The sequence below is a fragment of the Rosa chinensis genome, chromosome 5 (genome assembly GCF_002994745.2).
Source record: "Rosa chinensis cultivar Old Blush chromosome 5, RchiOBHm-V2, whole genome shotgun sequence".
Classification (NCBI taxonomy): domain Eukaryota; kingdom Viridiplantae; phylum Streptophyta; class Magnoliopsida; order Rosales; family Rosaceae; genus Rosa; species Rosa chinensis.
In genome coordinates, this window is record NC_037092.1 from 17,596,314 (window position 1) to 17,619,370 (window position 23,057).

At 37.7% G+C, this 23,057-nt stretch overlaps 1 protein-coding gene, 1 long non-coding RNA gene and 1 pseudogene across 2 annotated transcripts; all 3 read right to left on the bottom strand.

Moving 5' to 3' along the window:
• Positions 1-1,756: 1,756 nt before the first annotated feature.
• On the bottom strand, positions 1,757-5,660 carry LOC112203310 (protein FAR1-RELATED SEQUENCE 5-like). The gene is made up of 4 exons (XM_024344298.2): positions 5,558-5,660; positions 2,348-4,078; positions 1,917-2,211; positions 1,757-1,832 (listed from the first exon to the last, which is right to left on the bottom strand). Exon 2 carries the CDS (start codon positions 4,074-4,076, stop codon positions 3,093-3,095), a length of 984 nt encoding a protein of 327 aa, XP_024200066.1. The 5' UTR covers positions 4,077-4,078; positions 5,558-5,660; the 3' UTR covers positions 1,757-1,832; positions 1,917-2,211; positions 2,348-3,092.
• Positions 5,661-10,334: 4,674 nt separating this feature from the next.
• Positions 10,335-11,055, bottom strand: LOC112201851. Its single transcript, XR_002936933.2, has 3 exons — positions 10,927-11,055; positions 10,737-10,826; positions 10,335-10,623 (listed from the first exon to the last, which is right to left on the bottom strand). It is a non-coding gene; the product is annotated as an uncharacterized LOC112201851 (long non-coding RNA).
• A 598-nt stretch (positions 11,056-11,653) lies between these two features.
• On the bottom strand, positions 11,654-22,594 carry LOC112203311 (annotated as a pseudogene).
• Positions 22,595-23,057: the final 463 nt, after the last annotated feature.

Below are 23,057 nucleotides of genomic sequence, written 5' to 3' on the forward strand. Positions count from 1 at the left end.
TTTTTTTTTTTTTTAAGGTCAGGGTTTTTGGGTAAACTTAGAGGTTGTGATGGCTTCTGTGGGAATTGAGTTTTAGAGTTTCTGTGTTGTAGTTTTATTTCAAAATTTCTGGGTTGGGATTTGGTCTTTTGGCTGTTCACTGTACAAAAATGTTTGCGGTTGAAGAACCCGTGCAATGCTAATTAAGCTTTTGTTTCTCTGTTGTGCTAATTAAGTTTAGTACATTCACTAAACTCTTAGTGCAAATTAGCTTTGGGGTTACCTTTTTACTTGTCTATGGCAGTTGGATTGGGTTTGATCGATGTTTCTCAACCGAAGCTATGATGGAGGCAAGGGTTGTTGATATTCTAAATGCAGTAAGGCTTATTTCAATAGTACTGTAGATATATAGCTTCGCTGGTATTGCTTTCATTTGTGTTGGTTCTAAAGTTTTGTCACTTTTGCGGCATGTGCTAGAGCAAGCTACCAGTATGCTTGATTAAATATTTCAACCCCTTTGCAATTGGTTAAACTATGATTTGATCCTCTTTGTTCTCTTACATTTTAAAATTTAGTATAATCAGCTTTTGATGAAAACACTATATGATTGCAGATGGAACCACTTGCATATAGGAAAATGGAATTTGAAGAATTTTGTGCTGCTGCAATTAGCACGCATCAATTGGAGGCCCTCGAAGGATGGGAGCAGATAGCATCTACTGCTTTTTAATTTGAGATTCCAGGGCTGGCAAAAGAACTGAATCGACCATTCCCATTTTCAATATGGAAGACATTAACGAGTTTAGGTGAAGGAAATCAACTATTATCAATTAAACCTGAAGCCTTTGCTGAACTGAAGGTGAAGGAAATCAAGAATGGGCGGTTGGCAATGACCTCAATGTTTGGATTCTTTGTTCAGGCTATTGTAACTAGAAAAGGGCCAGTTAAGAACCTCTATGACCACATTGCTGATCCCGTGGCCAACAATGCATGGGCATACGCTACCAACTTCGTCCCCGGGAAGTGAAGAAACCTAAATTGCTGGCATTTCATCTGCAACATTATCCAAAGTTGTTATTTTTCTGTATCCAGTAAAAAGATGCAGCTTCTTTTTGCTTGAACAACTTCTTTGTTTATTGGCCAAAAGAAAAGAAAAGAATACAAGAAAAAAGAAAAAAGAGAACTGTTTATTTGTCTAAATGCGGTGCACATTCAGGTGCTCATGTCAACAGATGCATGCTTTACTGCAATTTAGGTATATCTAAACTAGAATAAATTAAGCAGACTGCTTCTAAATGTCAAAACAGAAGTGAATAAAAATTCAAAACCATGTTATTATCACATTGATAAAGTTCCCCATCTTTCCATCTACATTAGGCAAACTAAGCTGGAATGCATTATGCATGAAACAAAAAGACAAGGAGCACCCAGTCTACATGCCTTCGGCCCATACAGTGTCTTGGGATCAATTATTACCGCAAATTTTGACAAATCTTGACCTTCTTTTTTAGAAAGTGCTTTGGCCTACATTAAAATACTGAACTTAGTCTCCTACAGTCAAATTTTGCACAGACAATCCAAGTATATACAACCTTACCGAAAAATATGCACTAAAAAACCATTGAGAAGGATCTCCATGTTTCCGAAGAATTCCAATTACAGCGCTTACCAACTGGTATCCAGGAAAAAATATGGTACAGTTATAGTTACGAAAAAGATGTAAACATGATGACTGAAACAAAAATTGTACTGTACTTGAAATTCATACCTTGTTGCTGACATATTGACCGGGCTCTAAGCATCTCATATCAGCACGGTTTAGGAAGCTATCGTCTGTTTGGAAAACCATAAAGCTGCAGAACAAATTTATGTTTTAATTTTGTACATGTATGTATCAGATTCTTGTTGAACAATGTATGAAAAGTATGAAGGCTTACTCCTTTTTATATTTTTCATATATAATTTTTCATATATAAAACTCAGCAAATCACAATCATCATCGTCAAAATCGAAAGGACCGTTGAATTCACCAATTCTCTTCAAATTTAGGGTTCTCCCATGCAAATATTCGTCCATTTGCTCATCATCTAATTTGAACCCAAGCTTCACAAATGGATCTGATATTGCTTGACTTGGCTTCCTTTCAGCGGTGAGCCGCGTATTGATCGGACTGAATTTAGTTGATTTAGTGTCCGTCCTGATTGTTTTGCCTATGACAAATTCTTCCTTAATCTGTAAAGAAAAAAAAATTAAAGTTGTTTTTTGCATCATAATATGTACACTTGTTAGTAACGGTTTTAGAAATAATTACCAAGATTTTTATTTTTTTTTAGATAAAATTCAAGTAAGAAGTTGATGCAAAACATACCTTAGGATGTGCTGCCTCAGAGTTGTCGTCACTTTGTATTTGGCATGATGATTCGTCATTAACCTCAACTTCTTTTGAACTCTGAGTTTTGAAATCATCACTTTCTTGATGGTTTTGCCTAATAGTATCATTTGCTGACAGATCTACAGTCTTTCTTTCATGATTAGCCTCGTCCCTTTTTATATTGACATCCTGATCACCATCTTGTCTCACTACTTTGAACAATCCTTCTTATATCCCTCTAAGAAGACCTCCCAATTCATCAATCTTTTCCTCCACACGCATAATGGTACTCTTCACGGATTCAACATCAGCTCGAAGGGCAACAACATTTTCTGCCTCATGTTTCTGTTCACTTGAATTATAAACTTTGGAAACCAGAATGTTTGGACTTTCATGACCCCCTTTACGCAATATCCATTTAATTAATTTTGCTGATTGCTCCTCTCCCCAAGCTGCAATTGAAGGCGTCTCACAATCAACAAGTGCCCTTCCATATCCGATGACATTATAATAATATAGTTGGAAGAACAACACACATCCAGATATGTACTTTTCTTTGTTCAGAAAAGACACATACAACGTCTAAATTCAGAAAAGACACTATTCTTACGCAGGTGCCTCCGGGCGTTCTTTGCTATGTGCCACGTACACAGATGATGATGACAACCAGGGAGTACGACTTCAATAGCCCTTCGCATTGCTTTATCCCCATCAGTCAAAACAGCAATAGGCCTTTTATTATTCATAGACGATATAAAGGTCTCCAAAACCCATGTGTAACTGTGTAAGTCTCAATCGTTTCATCCATGAGTAATGCAAAACCAAAAACTGTGGTCGATAAATGATTGTTTGAACCAACAAACAACACTAACGGCTTCTCATAAGGATTGGTTTTGTAGGTACTATCAAACACCAGGACATCTCCAAAACAAGTATAATCCACCAGAGAATTAGAGTCTCTCCAAAACATATTCGCCAACCTGTTATCTTCATCTATGCTAAACTTGCAGTAGAAATGCGAGTCTGTGGCAACTTTGCCTCTCATATATGCAAGTGCAGCTTCTGCATCACCCTCAAGTAAAATTTCTCGACGTCTTGAATCTAACTTGTTGTACAAGTCCTTCATAATAAACCCGACATTCTTAAAACCTCCTGATCTATCAACAATGTATTCATATGTATGACAAGGCTTAATAGACACTCTCTGCATAGATGTGGCCAGTGCTAAATGATGATCTTCAACTGATCTATGTGATTGAAGAAGATGCGACTCATGTGCTTGTGCAAGCTGATGTGAGTGGATCGTTATGAAATCTTCAACAATATAGGCATTAATATTCGAACGGTACCTTACTTTGAACAAGCATGGACAATTGAATCTTGTTTCTTTCTTTGGCTTGCGAACTCTTTTCTTGTTACTCATGTACTCTTCTCTTCTTTTCCCTTGAGCAGAACAAACCAACCGCAATGAAGTGACTCTCCCTGTTATGCGTATACTTAATCTCTTGTAGTCGCTTCTAACATCAAAACCCATGGCCTTTGCATAAGCATTGTAAAATGACTCAGCTTCCTCCACAGTCTTAAACTCCTGCCCTTTAAGATCTTCTGTAGACAACTTATCATACCGAACTCCCTTATATTGCATTTCATTACAGTCACTTCCATTTATCGAACTTTGGGACACCAAACCAATATCAAATATTGAAGGTTCATACGATCCATCCATGCCTGCAACAATGAAAATATTACCCAAGTATTAACAAACCATAATCAACTGACATTATGTTTGGTCTAATTTTCTAGCCCAAACCATTCTCCAAGAGTAAAATACTATAACCTATCTAAACGATTATGCTCTTGATGCCAAATAAGGTTCTCCACTTTCAATAACATATTACAGATATCAAATACTACATATAAATATAAGCACACCACACAAAAGTCTATGCTTTCATCTTCATGTTATTTATACTTTTGATTGAGAAAACCAAGTAAAATAATGCAGTTCAGAGGACTTGATGCACTATTAACATATCAACTTAATTCTTCTGTTTGGTATCATGATTGGTGATCAAACTATAACAAGACATCAATCAGTTAAGATTCACAATGGAGGAGTCCTAAAAGTGATCATAATGTGTTATTAGAAAAAAAAAAATACTCATGTCATTAACGATGCTTGTTTCAACAGATCACCTACATATTAGAGAAATTATATACCAATGAAACAACTTCCAACCAAACAATAGCACAGATTTACCAAACATATAAACACAGCCATTCAACACTTACGAGCAATTACATAGAGTTTTTCGTCTATCAGAAAATTACTAATTAGAGAATGTCTTTATTGTTAGATTTCTGTACGTTATCTTCTGTTTGTAGATTTAATGTAGGTATAAATAGGAGCATTATAGTTCTGTTATATATATATATATATATATATGTTCATGAGTACATCAAGACAATAACTAGCTAGAGGTTTACATCAGATACATTAGTCTATTATACGACATTAAGTCTTTAATTGATAGATAGCCTAACAAACTATAGCTCATGAACTGGTCAGAGAGTATGCTGGCCTTTGAAGTAAAAAATTACTATGATATCATAGTGTAGTATATGTGGTCGGACCTATTTGAGATTTTGAAATAATTATTCTGGATCCTTTATATTTTCTTTAACCATGCAATGTCGTATTTGAGTTATGATTTTCCTTCAGCCCACGAAACTTGTAATGATTCTGAATTTCTCTTGTATGTACAGTTAAAGACAGTATTTTCCTCGTTCAAAGATGTCAATGTAATTCAGTTTTCATCAATGCAAGATGCGTTCCTTGGTTTTGCTGACAAGGTAAGTCTTTATTTCTTTGACCTTTGGTTTCATACAGGTTAAACCTGTAAACCTGTTTAGTTGCTATTTGTTGATGCTGTGCAAAATTAATCTATTCTCAGATAAGGGAAGAGAGATTCAGGAATCGCGTGAAGCGATACGTTGGTATATGGTGTTGTGTAGCTGAGCATACTCTTGGCCACATATATTATGACATGTACTGGGATGAGAAACCAGGTACATGTATATATTGAATGTTGTGTGCAGGTACATATATATTACATGATGTAGTCAGATACCTTAGGTTCACAACAACACAAATCAAGAAGCATAAAACAAATAAGCCTACAAGAAGTGGGCAAAAGAAAGACATACCGTTTAAAGCCGACAAGAAGTGTATTCAAATCAAAGGATGTAGGTATGTGTTGATATCCAAATCTCGCTAGAGAGTCAATTGTAAAACAAAGTTATCAGGCTAGGAAGATATACTGCCTTGGATCCGAGTAGAAAACAATCCTGTGTATCCAATGTTCCAATCCACCTCTATGCGGATTGTAGTTTGTTGTAAAAAAAAAAAAGAGAGAGAGAGAGAGAGAACAGTACAAAGAAAACCAGAAACCTTACATAGAAGGTAGAATTCGTTTGGCATCAAACAACATAAAAGGAGAAGACGAACAAACAGAAAAGGATTCTACTTACCTAAGTATTGATTGAAACATCCACTTGTAGTGGTCGTTCTTTCTCGCTTTGTACATGAACAAATTGTCGTTCTTCCTCTTTTCCTCGTCTTCTCCTCTTTTTCAATTTAGGGTTTTTTTTTTTAATTTCATTGTAGATATGTAATTCAGAATTTTGAAAAAGAAAAAAAAAAGTTTATAAAGGCTACCTGGTAAGTAGGTCACCACTATTGAATATTTCTGACCATTAGATATATTCAACTTTTAATTAAATCTAACGGTCTAAAATATTTTAAAAACTTGATGTATGGCATACGTCAACATATGCTAGAATTTTCCTGAGATTAAAGGTTATGAAGTGTACTAGGGATTTCTTGGGATGTTATTCTTCTAGGATATGGTTTTCATGAGGTTCTAAGGAACGATTCTTTCTGTCGACCCCATAGGGGTGTTTCATTTTTGTACTGCTTGCTGAATTTAATGAAAGGACTGACCTATTACTCAAAAAAAAAAAAGGTTATGAAGCCATGAAATATATAAGATCGACAAAGTTTCCCCAACAGAATTCAAGAAATAAATCTAGGGTACGTACTTGCACATGGATCAAACGTGCTTGACCTTTAAAGCAGAATGCATATAATCCTCATTTTTGTTTGCTTTTCCTTTGTCGATTTGAGTTATTGAAAAATGCAGTGGTTGCATTTACAAAAAGAATATAATCAATGTTACATGAACTAACATTCTGGAGCTGCAAATTTATTGCACGGCAATTAATGGTGCCGGCCTTGACCCGCTTTAGGTGTAGAAGGTACCGGTACGCTTATTCTCTTCACCCTAATAATCTTCATCTCCACCTGCAACTTTGCCTGCTCTTCTGCAATTACAAAAATGAAATTAATTAAGATCTATAAGTTATAACAAGAGGTCAGGGAGGAAATTAAGGATTGCCTATTTTCTCTCCATTCTATAATTCCATTTCCTCTGCAATTACAAAAATGAAATTAATTAAGATCTATAAGTTATAACAAGAGGTCAGGGAGGAAATTAAGGATTGCCTATTTTCTCTCCATTCTATAATTCCATTTCCTCAATATTGAAATCTGTTGAGACAACAAAGAGTAATTAGCAGTGAGAGACCAACTGATTTCTGAATATCGAAAACTTCAGCATGGACTATGTTGGACGAGAAGAATAGCAATAAGATGAAGGGAATCATGAAAACAACGCAGGGTTCTCTTATCAAATACAAATCTTCCTGCTAGCTCCTTTTCTCTATCTGTAGCTACGGACGTACTTTTCGTAAGTGTTTATAGATAAAGGGAATAGACATAGCTAGCCCTTAATGTTTCATGATTTTTCATACTATTAAGGTTTTCTTGGCAAAGTCTTATTATTGATAGCCAAATTCAAACAGTCAAGGTCTTTGTGAAAGATATATGACGATACGCGCAGAAAATTTGTTATGAAGTCCGGCATCTCAAAAGTCCAGGTATGATTTGGTCAGTCAATGACACTTGATAATTTGTGGGAGGGACTCATGTAGCATGTAGACCTGGTTATGTTTCTTAACAGTTTTACTCATCTCAGAGACAATTTTACGTGACTATGAGGAAAAATGCATCTCAACTACATATATTGAATTTAATAGCTAAAATTATAACAATTTATAATTATCATTGACCCAAAGTACCAAAATCAGCCAAAATTGTCCCACTTATCCCAAATTTTTATTTCCACTTACCCTATTTTAAGTAAAATAACAATTTTACCCTTAACCAAATTGTTTATTCCCTCGATCTCTCTCCTCTTTCAGATCTCGCTCTCTCTCATCCGGTCATCCCTCTCTGATTTCAGATCTCTCTCTCTCTCTCTCTCTCTCTCTCTCTCTCTCTCTCTCTCTCTCTCTCTCTCCCCCCTCCGTCCCGGTCAAGGCCGTCGGAGCAGGGGTACTTGCCGGAGGCTCCGATGATTTCCACCTGAAATTGGCGAGTGCATCAATGCCCAGATCTGCGTCAAATACGGCAAGCCGCTACTCCAAGTCGCCGCGTGCATCGATGCAGGAAATTGGATCGTTTGATTTTTGTAGCCGTCACACAAGACCTTCATCATCAAGAAGAAGCTAGGGAAGAAGATGAAGCATAACAGGCCCATCCCTCACTGGATATGCATAAGGATCCTCTACTTTCTACGTACTCATAGTTTTTACATCTTCATAAGTTCACCTTCGCATTGTGGGTTTTCGTTTTTCTTCCATTCTATTTGCTTTTTGTGACTTCCAAGCATCAGTTACTCGGTGCTTCACAATATATGGATACATATCACAAACTGAAATTGATGCTCACCAGATGTTTGATGAAATGCCTGTGAGACATTGATATTTTTTTTTCATTATTATTATTATTGTTGAAAAAAAAAATCAGATATACGCATCCTATTGAGAAACTTAAACACAGTCATGTTCATGGTGATTTTGAACTTTTGATGTACTGCAAATTTCTTACTCTCTGTTCCTGTTACAAGGAAGTTACTTGGCAGCATACAATGCCGTGAACTTATTGTTTATATATCATTGTAAACCCATGCCCGGGTAGTCATACTGGCGTTTGTTTGTGTTACTTTCTACTTTTTTTTCTTTTTCTTATTTTGTGATACTATTTTTGCACTTTTTGTTTTCCTAAAATTTTTTAATTGAGCTTTGTACTGAGTTAATCAATATATAGTGAATAGATAATGCAGATGTGCTGCTAAAATTACTGAATTATAAAAGTTGTTTCTTGCCCCCCCCCCCCCCCCCCCAAAGAGGTCTATTGGAGGGCAATAGACTTTTTAAATTGATTTAATCTCTTAGTTTTTTTCTTTAATCAAAGTTTTATTTGTCTAATTTAGGAAGATTAGTTCCCATTCCGGCAACCGAAAGTTCTATTGGGGGGCAATACATGAATGATAGTCGTCTATTGGAGGGCAATACATGACTGATAGACGTCTATTAATAGTCGTCTATTGGGGGGCAATAGACGTCTATTAGGGAGCAACAGACGTCTATTAGGGAGCAATAGACTATTGGGGCAATAGAGGCTATTGCCCTTCTATTAGGGGGCAATAAATGTCTATTGGGGGCAAAAAAACTTTTCCGGTGAGATTTTCAGCAAATTCGGGTGGGTGGCGGCCGGCGACCGGTGACCCCAATCCGGCGAAAATTGGCCGGATTCTAGCGGCAGGTGACCGAGCTCCAGCGAAGTCTTCTATGGTTTCTCTTTCTTTCTCTAAGTTTCAAAGGGGTGAGGGTAAAATGGTATTAAAAAAAAAAATTTTAAAAAAAATCTTAATTGGGTATTAGGGAAGACCTCCTTAGAGTGTTTTGGGTAAGAGATAATTTAAAAAACTTAATGGGGTAAGTGGGAAAAAAATCTCTAAAAATAGGGTAAATGAACAAAAACCCTTTGAAAAATGTCCCTCAAGCATACAATTTTTTCTTTCTTATTTAATGAGTCATTTTGAATATTTGAACGTCGACGGTCAGGCAATCATGGTTAGAGGAGGCTGGCTATTCGTCTTAGAGGGTCATTATGTAATTTCATGCTATATATATAATCCTATTTAACCCTAATCTGACTTGTTCTAAATTCTAGTAGTGCAAAAAAGTCAGCACATACCCTAAAGGTTTGGGTTGACCTGCTTAAATTGAGTTGTTAATTTACTTTGTCAACATTGAGTTACACATGCTTGATGCTAACCCAACCGGATTGCTTATTGTTCACGTCTAGAGGCTCATCTGATTTGGGTTCGTATCAGGCAATGATCGATTAACCCAAAACTCGATGAAAAACGTGTTATCCCAAGTACTCACATTCATGGACAAGTAGCAAAAAAAAGAAAAAAAATTTCATCCAAAAATTGATACCAAGGACAACAGATATAAGTGAGCGGTTCACTACTTATAGCATGTAGAGTAAGCCATAACAAATAGGATTCAAATTTGCTATTCAAATTTGCTCACCACTTTTATTTTGTGGTGATATCACCACCCTATTAAAACTTGGCATGTCATATAAAATCAATTGAATACTTAAAATATAATTTTTTAATAAAACATCATGATTAACTATAATTGTGTTTTATAACACATGATAGTTTCATATTGAGTGATGTTATCACCACCAAAGTATTGGTGGTGAGCAAATTTGAATCCTAACAAATAGTCTTCGGTCTATAACCAATTAACCATTTAGTCTTTCTTAATTAGCCTAGGGGCCTAGCTTGCTTGCATAATGGAATACGTGCATTAATCAATTGAGTTGCGAAGCCTCATTAATTTGGCCAGCCTCTACATCCATTCTCATTTACTAATTGAATGATTTGAGCAAGCTTCAGAGACATGGCCACACCCATCATGATGATTCATATGCCTTATGGAAGTATCATTCTAACATCTAATTTGGGCGCCATCGAAAACCATATAGTTAATGCCAAGATCATGTATAAAAAGCTCTCCCCTACCTTGAGAAGTCCTTAATTTATTGATCGTCTGCTCACGAAATTAACATTGCTGCTTATCATAATACAAATCAACCTATTCCCTTATCATCATGCTGAAATCTCAACATGGATATTATTTACAATTAAACTACATTCCAACCTACAAAATCTCGCAAACAAAAATATAAACTGATCATGCATTAAGATTTATGGGATGCCTGGCCAGCTAGCAAGTGTGCCTTGTACCAACTCCAAGAAGTCAGATACATCATCATCAACCTACGTTACCTGAGTAAAAGTAAATCAAAAGTGAGCATATGCGTTAACAAACTTGTAAAACTTGAAGTAGCTAGGTAAATAGATGATCAATATTCTAGAACCGAAGCTAGTTTCACAATTACCATGGCTATCTCCAGGTGTAGAAGGTACTGGTACGCCTATTTTCCTTCCTTTAATAATATCCATATTCACATGGTGATTCCTTTTCTCTTCTGCAATATTAACAAATAGATACATGATAACATTAAACAGATAATATCATCTCAACATATAGAGAAAGGAAGGAAGGGAGAGAGGGAGAGAGAGACTAACTGGTTTTTGGAATGTAAGAAATTCCAGCAGAAACGACGTTGGATGAGAAGAAGAATAGCAACAGGATCAAGGGAATCACGTAAATAGTACAGGCCTTATGAACCATTTTTTTCAGTAGTTATTAGTTTCTCCTTAATCTCCCACATCTGCAGCTTATTTATAATGCCTGGGAAGTAAGAACACAACATAAATTAAGCTGAATCTGAATGCCAAAGTCAAGGTCTTTAGAACATTTAATTCTCTGTTGAAACTTTCATGTGTGATCTCATCTTGATGTAGCCCTTGCCCACTCCAAACTCAAGGTTTACTATGAAATTAAACTAATGAAAACTAAATCATTTTATGTGGAAAGGGTCCTCACTTTGATTCAACAATTGTTAGAAGATTGGTCATCTTCAAGACTCCAATGTCAAAGTGAATTGGTCAAATATTGAAGTCATTGTCTGGAATCAGGTAGCAGATAGACTCAAACTAGCTAGATGCATAGATATATCAAGAAAACTCATAACGCTCTAGTCAATTATTTTGTCTCCCAAAAGACCATTTACCTAGGTCAAAAATGGGATCATCTTCAACCTTCAAAGAAAAGGAAAGTGCCTGCCAATTTGATCACATCCATGCACCGAAACAGAGTTAGAAGTAAATATATGGATATGATCCAATGAGAATAATGGATTTATATTGGGTGTCATCAAATACATCAATCCATAGGTTGCAATTCCATCTAGAAAAGAACCATGTGGTGAACGCTGGAACCACAATTTATTGAATCGCATGTTTATTGACACTAATCATACATTAGTAACGAACATAACTCATAATTTCTAATAAAGAGTAGTTCAACTCTATCCAAGCAAAAACTAGACCCTAAACAGTACTGACAAAATCAAACTAGTTCTACATCCCACTTGGTGCAGAGTCAAAGAAACATAAGCCGCTGGAAGCCCTCATGACCAACAAGAAACCAGAGAGCACCTCAATAACAAGACTCTTGCAAAACTTCTACCAGTTTGGCAGGTTTGATCCTTGTTCCACATGCCAAGTTTTTGGTTGCAGAATCAATACCATGCCAGCATCAATAACGAAGGCTCAAGAGAGATTGCCATCAAAATGACTTCTTCTCATAAGAAACCAACCCATGAACTCCACCTTCCACTTGAGCAGCTCCTGTTCTTACCTGCACAATAGATTATAATCAACTGACTGTGTTTCCATCTTAGGGTTCAGAGATTGCCATCATAACACCTCAGATTCCAGCGCCAATAATAAGGCGATCATGGAGTGCAATTTTCCTTGATATAATAGGTGGCGTAGTAGGAAATCATATCATGTGTTCTATAGCATGTAAACACCCTAAACCGCCTTTGCCCATCCAGGGTGTGCAAAAAGTAACATATAGATACAGCACACTATTCCTCCCAGAAAAGAATAATAATAATAATTAAATAAGGGGAATGATTCATCATCCAGGTTTCATAAAGGACATGATAAATTGCTTTGACATACACCTACATTGCTAATGTAAAGCCAACTGGAACCTAACATTGTGGCAGCCCAGCCATGCACCTAATCTTTCAGCTCAGAGGCCCTTGATGGAAGGTAGATACCTCTGAAGTAAAAGCCCACCTGAATTCTTTTTTGTTTTTTAAACAAATCCAGCTGACCCTCTCGAATCCACTCTGGACTTAAAAAGGCCCTACCCATAACTCCAGAATCTCTGTTTATTATTTGGTAGTTCTTGATTAAGTAACCTATAACATGTTAACTTAACGAACAAAGAAAGGATGTCAATTTTTATTAACTGGTAATCCGGCTGGCACTAGCCACTAGCAATGGGATTATTGCCATAAAGAGAGATACATTTTAGAATGTAATGACACTATTCTATAACCCATTGCAAACACTTCTACAAACGTGACAAAGACAAGATGGCTCTTAATGGCATAAATCATCCAAACTAGATAGAAATTTAACACCTAGTTCTGTTCTAAAACTTAAAACGTCAGTGCTCATACATGTGACTTGTGAAACTCCATGGTATTCTGCCTTAATAGGTTTCTTCCCCCTTTTATTGGTGATTTTCACTTGAAAGTGTACAGATAAATAGAACAGATAAAGAACAGTTAATAATTGCCAGAATCGTCAACTATAACATAATTTGTGATTCAAGCATATGATAGAAATGATTCCTTGATAATAACAAAACAACAACATACGCATTATGGGTAGCCATACCTCTAGCCTTAGAACCCCTGAAGTTAAGAGGTCATGAGCAGACTGCAGAGAAGAAGCGCCGAGATCTTGGAAACCTTGTTTCACTGCTTGCATTGTGTACGGTACAAACTTTAAAACAGAACCTTTGTCTGCAACTGCACCAACCACCCCCTGTGCAATCTTTAGCTTTGCTGTATCTCCCAGATACCGTTGATCACTCCCCTTTGTCATCGCTTCAAGAGAGCCCATGCCTCGGTATTTTTTGATCCAGCGACCATTCTGGTATAGAAAAATGAAATTACTAATGTTACAGAAATACGTCTTTCAGCAGTACAAGCTAAGCATGCTGAAGGTTAATTAACAAATGCCTAAGAAATAACACACAGCATTGAGCTTGTTGAAAGCCCAAGTATGTATACACAAGTACATATGTCATTCTGATTTTGAAATAAAAATCTATGTCTATGTTCATCTGTCATTCTGATTCTGAAATAAGTACCAATTGAAAAGCCATATGAATCCTATAATACAAATATGGTCTTGGAGTGACAAAAAGATTGGCAATTTTCTCCACTTGAGGTATCTCAATAAGACTAAAAGGTCAGTTTTCCTATTCATCTACCAAACATGACGGAAAAACCTAATATGTTCAAATGCAAGAAGACGAGAGTAGAAAGCGAGTCTTTACGCAATGGCATTGTCATGTTGGATTGTAAGTTTGATTAGCATCAATGACATTGTGCCACAATAATGAAGATTAAATCAACTGCTCTCAACATGATAATGACTGAACATAAGAAAACATATCCCAGGACCTACGGTAACCCCATTATAAGTTCAGCTTTGACATATGAAAGATCCAAGATTGCATTTTAAACCCTCATACTATTGAAATTCTAGTCATCGCAGAGAGTACAACCATGTGATGTCATTCCTGACACTGTAGAATTATAAATTCGATGGTGCATCAACTCCCAGGGTTCACTAAAACAGAGGTACTTTGCAGTATTCCATATAACCATAGCTGAAGTAGTCCAAAAACCATGAGAACAAAGACCACGACATGTGACAAATCTAGAAACATACATCTTCGAGAAGAGTTTCTATACCAGCTAATAAAGGATAAACTCACTCACGTACCCCTCTAAAATTCCACAATTGAAATAAAAGATTAAATATTCAAATGATACCCATGCAAGGAAGAAAGGTGAAAGTAACAAATATATAAGATGGTGTAGGCAGTATATCTGCTTTTGCAGTAAACCTGTCGTATCTCAGGCATTACCTGATTCTCATAAGCCCCAGGGGCCTCAGTACTTCCAGCTAAGAAGCTCCCCATCATGACAGTAGAAGCCCCAAGGGTTAAAGCCTTGACAATGTGTCCAGAATTGGAAATTCCACCATCAGCAATGACAGGCACGCCACTTTGTGAAGCAACAGAGGCAACCTTGTAAACCGCAGTTGCCTGAAACATATTGCCAACATAAAAAAAAAAAAAAAAACTTCAGTACAAGAAGGCATAGCTATCACACGATCCACACTTCTTCACAAGTTAAGAATGGTATTATAGTGCTATATATTACACACCGCAGAGTTTCACACCTTTGGTTAAGTTCTATGCTGGAATTAATATCATAACAAGAGAGTAAAGCAAGCACCAATGAGCGAAAATGCCATTAATTCGACAAGTCCTCGGTCCAATGTTCATCCACTAATAATCTAAACAGTCTAATCAAACGCTACATACCTCAAAACCAATACTTGAACAAAAAGAATACATCTTTATACCTGTCCCCTCCCTACGGCGCAAACCTCTTTAGTAGTACAAATGGAGCCAGACCCCATCCCAACCCTCAACCCATCAACACCAGCTTGAATCAGATTCTGCGCCTGACTCACAGTCACCACATTCCCACCAACCACATCCAAATTCGAGTACATTTTCTTAATGTACTTGATCATCTCAATCTGATAAATCGAGTTCCTTGTGAGCTATCGAACACCACCACATCAATCCCCGCCTTCACCAACTCCTCCAATCTCTCCTTATCCGACTCCCTCGTCCCTATCGCTGCCCCGACCCTTCACGACCCGTCGGGCCCAACCGACCCGACCCCCAACTTCGGGTACCCTCTGATCCTCTCCACGTCCTCCTTCCCCACGACGTCGACAACCTCGTCGTCCCTCACCGTCGCCACCACGTCACGGCCTTTCTCCGCCATGAACTCCTCAATCTTCCCCAAATCGGAGATCCAGGCAAAACCATGTCCTTACGGCTGACCATGTAATCGTAAATCTTGACCTCCAAGTCCGCCAGCTTCTCCCAATCGCGGCTCGCCACGTAGCCCAAAAGCTTGGAGCTGGGAGCGCCGGACTCGGTGACGAGGACGTAGGGATTGGCACCGTGGTCGAAAACGTCGTTATTGTGGATGCGGTCTCCTGGGGACATGAAGACGGGGGTGGAGAGGAAGGGGACGCGGCGGGCCTTGACGGATCTGACCATGGCGGCCTGGTCGGAGGAGGCGGCGTTGGAGTGGAGGATGCCGATGCCGCCCATGGAGACGGCCATGTGGGACTCGGTGACGGTGTCCATGGGGGAGGAGACGCAGGGGATGGAGAGGGAGTGATGTACGACGAGAATGGATTCAGTTTAGCCGAAAAACTATAAAAGTAAAGACGCGGCGGAGAATCAAGAAGAGTGATTGGAAAATAGGTAACTCACGTGTAATGAGATTACTAGCCGCTGGAATATTCAAGAAGATTTGGTTTTGGACTTTTCGGGTTACTCGTATAAAAAGACAAGTTTTGATTCACAATCAGATTTAATCAACTTTTGGCCAGAATGTCCGTTTGAGATGCATGATATCTTTCCAGAATGGGAACGACGAAATCGTCAAGACTCACTTTAGTGAGCCCTATCATATTTAGGCCAAAATGTATCATCTTAATTATCCGATTCGTGATTTAATATTTTTAGGCTAGTTTTACATTCTTTTTATTTTAGGTTTTCTAGTTCATTTTGGATTTGTTTTGTTTTAATCTGTGGGCTTTAGGGTTTCATTGTTAGTTGCCCTAGGGTTTCTTTTCCCATATATAAGCAACCTTAAACGGTTGCAGAACTATCTTTTATCATATTATCAATCAAAATTGAGAGTTTTCTCTTTTATATCTGGTGGACTCCATAACCCTTTTGTTAGGTTTATTGTTGGTAAACCTAGTTATCAATCCGACTGCGTCAGGTGGTATCAGAGCAGGTTTTCCCTGTCTCTTTTATTTGCCTTAGTAGCAATGGGTGAACTTACGAAATCAGATATTGAAGCTCTTACAACAGCGTTTACCGCTGCCATCAATTCCATGATAATCAGATTGGAGAAATTCATGGATTGTTGGGTGAGAGAAACAACAACAACAACAACAACAATAATCGGAATAGAGGCGGGGAAGGAGGCCAGCGAGTTAGTGCTCCACGTGGTGGTGGATGTGATATTAATTATGATTCCGAGGATCTCATAACCAAGGCTGATATTCCTTACTTTTCTTGTCACATGAGCATGGAAGATTTTCTGGATTGGCAGGTTGAAGTGGATAGATTCTTTGAGATCATAGAGATTCCAAAATACAAGCAAGCTAAGATGGTTTCTCAGAAGCTAAAAAAATATGCTGCTTATTGGTGGGATCAATTGCAGAGTTCTCGTCAGAGGCAAGGAAAAGAGCGTGTTCGAACATGGAGAAAGATGAAAGGTCTTCTTAACGAAAAATTTTTGCCTAGAGATTTTTCAATCAAGAATTACCCTCCTAAGGTTTTTGAGAATAAGTTAAAGTCCAAAGAGTTTTCTTTGCCTGTTGAGATTAATAGTTTAATTGAAGAAAAGCCAGAAGAATTTCTAATGAAAGAAACTCCATAAGAATTCATGGATGAAGACCAAGAAGAAGTTAAAGATGAAATTGCTTATGTAGACATCATTTTTAATAATGAAGAAGTCTTGGAGCCTGAAATAAACCATTCAGAACCCGATGTCATTCAAGAATGCAACTTTAAGATTCGAGAAGAATCTACTAAGGTTGCCTATGACAGCCAAATTTCATATGACAGACTCATCTATGGTGTTGGTTTCATGATTGTGCCATCAAAATTTGCAGAGGATCAGGCCAATAATCTATAGGTGCAATTGTATATTTTTTTCTCAGGTCTTTTGTCTACCTATTCTTGTCCTTTATTCAAGAGGAACTCGAGGGCGAGTTCTTTCATAGTGGAGGAGAATGATGTAAGACGAGAATGGACCCAGTTTAGCTGAAAAACTATAAAAGTAAAGAAGCGGCGCAGAATCAAGAAGAGTGATTGGAAAATAGGTAACTCACGTGTAATGAGATTACTAGCCGCTGGAATATTCAAGAAGATTTGGTTTTGGACTTTTCGGGTTACTCGTACAAAAAGACAGGTTTTGATTCACAATCAGATTTGATCAACTTTTGGCCAGAATGTCCGTTTGAGACGCATGATACCTTTCCAGAATGGGAACGACGAAATCTTCAAGTGAGCCCTATTAGATTTACGCCAAAATGTATCGTCTTAATTATCCGATTCGTGATTTAATATTTTTAGGCTAGTTTTACATTCTTTTTATTTTAGGTTTTCTAGTTTATTTTGGATTTGTTTTGTTTTAATCCGTGGGCTTTAGGGTTTCATTGTTAGTTTCCCTAGGGTTTCTTTTTCCATATATAAGCAACCTTAAACGGTTGCAGAATTATCATTTATCATATTATCAATCAAAATTGAGAGTTTTCTCTTTTATCTCTGGTGGACTCCATAACCCTTTTGTTAGGTTTATTGCTGTTAAACCTAGTTATCAATCCGACTACGTCAGGGAGAGGCGGCGGGAGAGCTTGGTGGGGAGGAGGACGGCATCGGTGGGGAAGTCGATGTAGTGAGGGAGGAAGATGACGTCATCATAGGTGTAGGAGTAGCCCTGGTTGACGTCATCGTGCTGATGTCAACCCCGCTGCCCTACTCAGCTCGCTCTCGACACTGATGATCCTGACCTGCAGGATTATCCGTACATCTTTTGAATAGTGTACCAGGATTGCAACAACACCAAACCAGGTAAGCTTTTTGCAAAGCTCGTGAGTAAATAAGAAATGAACGATTGATTTAATAAATCACAATTCTTTTAACTCAAGTAAACAACCAACAATCTCAACAACCACAAAGAAAACGTCAAACCAACTCACGGGAAAACAACAAGGAATACATTCCCTCAATCTCCAAACCATATCACCATTTTGGTCCCATCCCACAACGCGTTAGAGCTCTAACTACGTTGTACCTGTCACCTTGGCCTAGGTTCAAGTAACAACATATTCCCAGGTTAACTTAATAACCCTCGAACTTTAGACCTCCTTGTCCTCAGAACAATATACTTCGGTTAACATTAAACCGTCGCTCTTTGGACTTTTCCCTTGTCCTCAGAGCACATACAATCCGGTTATCATTAACCGACGATCCTTAGACCATTCAGTCCTCGGAACCCTACATTCTCTACCTTTTATGCAACTCACAAGATCGTCATGAATATCACAACATTTATCAATAATCATTATCACAATTAATCATGGCAATATCAAAAACAATATCATATCATAACCAAGTTATCACAATTCCACACACACCTTAATGTCACACCATTCCATATATAATCAAGTAAATATATATATATATATATATATATATACACGTAATCATCCACTCAGGAATAACCACTAATACCAACTATAGTTCACACGTCAGAAAACCGTGAAATTCATTTTTTAATATATTTAAAAACTCATTTTCTCAAAACTATTTTTCACACATAGCAATTAAATGTAAATAATGAAATTCGGTTCGTAAATGAACCACGTGAGATTTACTCACCTCCAATCCTGCAGCGTCTTCTCAATAGCATAAAATATGGTTTCCAATCGTCCACCAACTCAAACTGTCAATCACCTAACCAAATACGATAATTAACTTAGCATACAATTCAAGAACGCACTTATATGAAGATCCAACGGTCGGATCTTCACTCGTGACCATACAAAGTCTTCGGGACAGTCCTACGATCATTATAACAAACTACAAGTCTAACGGACGGTCCGATCTTCACAGATCACAAATCGAACGATTGAAACCGGTCGAAATTGTAAAATTCATAACTAAATCATACGAACTCCAAAATTCACATGCTATAAATCGAAATGATTGTATGAACATGTAGAACATAAAAATGGGCAGAAACTGCTCTTGGGATCCCCAGAGGTGGCCGGAAAAGGTTGCCGGAGTTAGGGACAGATCCGCCGCCGACCACAGCCTATGGTGTCGGGGTCGAGCTTTTCCACTTCGTTTAATCATTTTGAGCAACTTTCATAATTAGCTCGAAATCAGAAAATGAACACAAGTGATCGAAATACCTCAAACAATCCGATTTGGCCGAAAAATTTGCAGAAAACGGCGAAGTCTCCGACGAACGTAAAATCGATCTCCCCAGGTCCGGGCCTTCTTGGTGCTTGTTCATAAAGTTTAGGTGAGTCTAATGAGCCAAGAATATCGAGTTTTGGTGGTCGGTAGCTCGAGATATTCACTTCGCACTCAAAACGGCCTGAAATGGAAACAAGCCTCCTGCCGCCGCTACAAGCCGTTCCACGGCGCAAGGCTGCCACTGGAAGCTGCGCAATGTGGGGACGAAGCCGTGGGAGGTGGTTTGGTGTGGTTTGGTGGCCGGAGGAGGGAGAACGGAGCCGGAGACGCTCTGTTTTCGGCTAGGGCTCGGGAGGGAGAGAGAGAAGAAAACGGTGCGGCTGCTAAAAATGGAAACTTTGGAAATTTTCAAAAATAGCTGGGTATATATACCCAAAATGGAAATTTTTCCAAACGCGATAACTTCTTCGTACGAACTCCGATTCTTGCGTTCCACATATGCACGAACTCGTATCGACGAGCTTTGCAACTTTCGTGAATGAAGTTTTCCCAAATTCTGTACGTACAAAAAGTCGATTTTAGTGACCCCCATAAATAACGTTTATTTCGAAAATAAACTCATTCGAAACCAAATTTCTCATACAACAACATATGAATCATGCCCAAAATTCATATATCATATAATTGAACAAATATCGAATTACAAAATATTTAACCGAGAATTTCGGGTCTTCACATCAAGTAGTGACTGCTGAGAAAGGGTGACAATTGAATTAGGTTAGAAGTTCAATCAGTTCTAACTGAGAAAAAAAAAAAAAGGGTCTAATGATCAAAAAGTCTTAGAAGAAAAAAACTTCTCATTGGATTCAGCAATCTGTGAATACAAATAACAAATAAAAATAATAATTTTATGCTATAAGAAATTTACCCTATGTATATTTTTCTTTTAAATTCATTAGGCACTTAATTTTGTTATAATCCTGTACTACAAAGTATGAGAAAGATGGTCTTTCTCTGAACCGTAAAAGATTATTATGAACAAACTTTACTCATTAATGGTGAGTATATGGAATGAATACAAGTTTACACATACAAAGAAGACACTGTAACTAGGCTAGCTTGATATCAAGAATGGACGTCGATACGACGATATCAATGACTTTTGAAGTACATTAATTATACCAATGACCAAAGTAAATTTCAACCTTGTCCTCCCGAAGGCGTAGGTGGTCTTATTATGTCCTCCGGAAGGCGTAGGTGGTCTTATTACGGTTTTATTATATTTTTATTATAAAACGTAGGGAATGATAGAGATGCCCTTGTAGTTGTGAAACGGCACATGAAAGCTCAATTGATACCATTATTGACAGCATGACGGCACATGAAAGCTCAATTGATACATGAAAGAAAGGTGATCAGTAAAAATAAGTTGGGATATCAAATTGATAGTTTGCAGAAGTACAAAGTATCGAATGATCATATGGGTGTGCAAACAATAATAGTTTGCAGAAGTACCCAAAATATATATATATATATATATATTATATAAAATTTAAGTATTGGTAAGGAATTGATACGTCCAAAATAAACGTTCAACTTAACCCTGCAAAAATGTAGTTGTTAGTATAGAATAAGTAGAAATCGTTCAAGCCGGGGATTGAGGGTACACAAGTAATTACATAAATAATCAAAGTATGAATATAAGTATGTATGAAAATAATGAAAGAATGTATGAACAGTAAATTATAAAAGGGGGGTTTTGGGTTTTGAAACACAGAAATTAAAGTAAAACATATAAACAATGCGGGATTTACAATGATATGAATGAAGATGTTAGAGATTCGGAAATCCACTACCAAAACATGCTCAAGACAAGTTTATTATCCTAGTTTCAATTACTAAGTCATCAAAAAGGTTTCAATCAAGAACAAACCATGAACGCATGCATAAGTTCTTATTACTTCCCTAGATTACTTAGGCAAGATGAACATACCATTACTAAGCCTTTAAAATAAACAATCAAGGTAGAGAACGCTATCCTATCAACAATTTATTCTAAGCATTAAGCATATGTGGAAGTTTCACTACAAGAAATTTCTCCTTTTGCAACGGGTTTATATACAAGGACTTAAAAATCCTTGCATTTGATGAGGTTGTGCAAAGAATGTTTGTATATCCTTGCGTTTGACCCTTGGACATTGCAAGGAATATGACACGTCCTTGCATATCCCCATAGAATCCTTGCATTGGATTGTCAGCTCTGTAGGGACCTCAATTAAAAATGCAAGGACTCTAGTTAATTTCCTTGCCTGACCCCTTTAACCTCAGGCCTCTTTCCACCGAATCTATCACTTTTAAACCATAAGCTGTGAGCCTGTGAGAGAGAGAGAGAGAGAGAGAAGAAAACCGAGTGTCGCTGCTCGATCCGTCTGAGTCTACTCGCTCCGACCACCGCAAATGGCAGCAATCTCTGAGCGAGTCGAGCTCGCCAAGATCTGCAGCTCGCGCGACTAGTCCAAGGCAATCCAAGTCCTCGACTCCTTCCGCAACCAGTCCTCTTCAATCCAGGACATCTGTTTCGTTCGTTCACTCTCTATCTCTCTCACTGAATTCAATTCAATTCAATTCGCAGTCAATTCTCTCGAATTCCGAGCCTCACCGATCTTCAATTTTTCATAATCGAGTTTCGATTCTTTGATTGATTTTCTAACTCTGAGGATATTGGTGTTTGCAGCAACAGAGCCTTCTGTTACAGCCAATTGGAGCTGCACAAGCATGTGGTCAAGGATTGTGATAGGGCGCTTCAGCTCGACCCTGCGCTGCTTCAAGCTTACCTGCAGATTTGTATTTATGATTGGCAGTAGCTCTAGCATCAAATCGATGCCCAGCCACCATTCCCTCAAACTTTAGCGAGAAACCCCAACAGGTGTCGTTATCTCCACCGCTCTCTATTGTCTCGCACTGGTGAAATTTGTACCTCTCTTTCCTTGTATCTCTCATTGGTTTGATTTCGAAGGCTTTTAATTAATGGTTTAGGTTTGACTCAAATGAATTTTGGGTATCATTTGGTTTAATTTTGTTTTGTTGTGAATGCAATTTGCCTAGAGTTTGTCTGATTGCATTTGAATTCAAGTGAATTTCAAGGTTTTTTATTTTTCTTTATTGCAGTACCACACTATCTACTCTTTTTTAGCCTCTCAAGCTTCTTTATGAAAGCTTCAATCTTTTGGGTGCCAAGCTTGTGTTTCATTTGTATAACATCTGTTTGAAATTGTTCTTTTTGGCTCCATTGCAGGTAGAGTTGTTCAAGCGGTGCTGATTGAAAGTACCATAAGTATTTTCTAGAGGTATAGTAACACTTGGATTTAGATTTCTTAAAAGTTAATGTTACTCAAAACCAAATTTAATTAAAAGAATTAGAGCCTCTAGTTTTGTCGGGTGATTGAAGTTATCTATTGTTCTA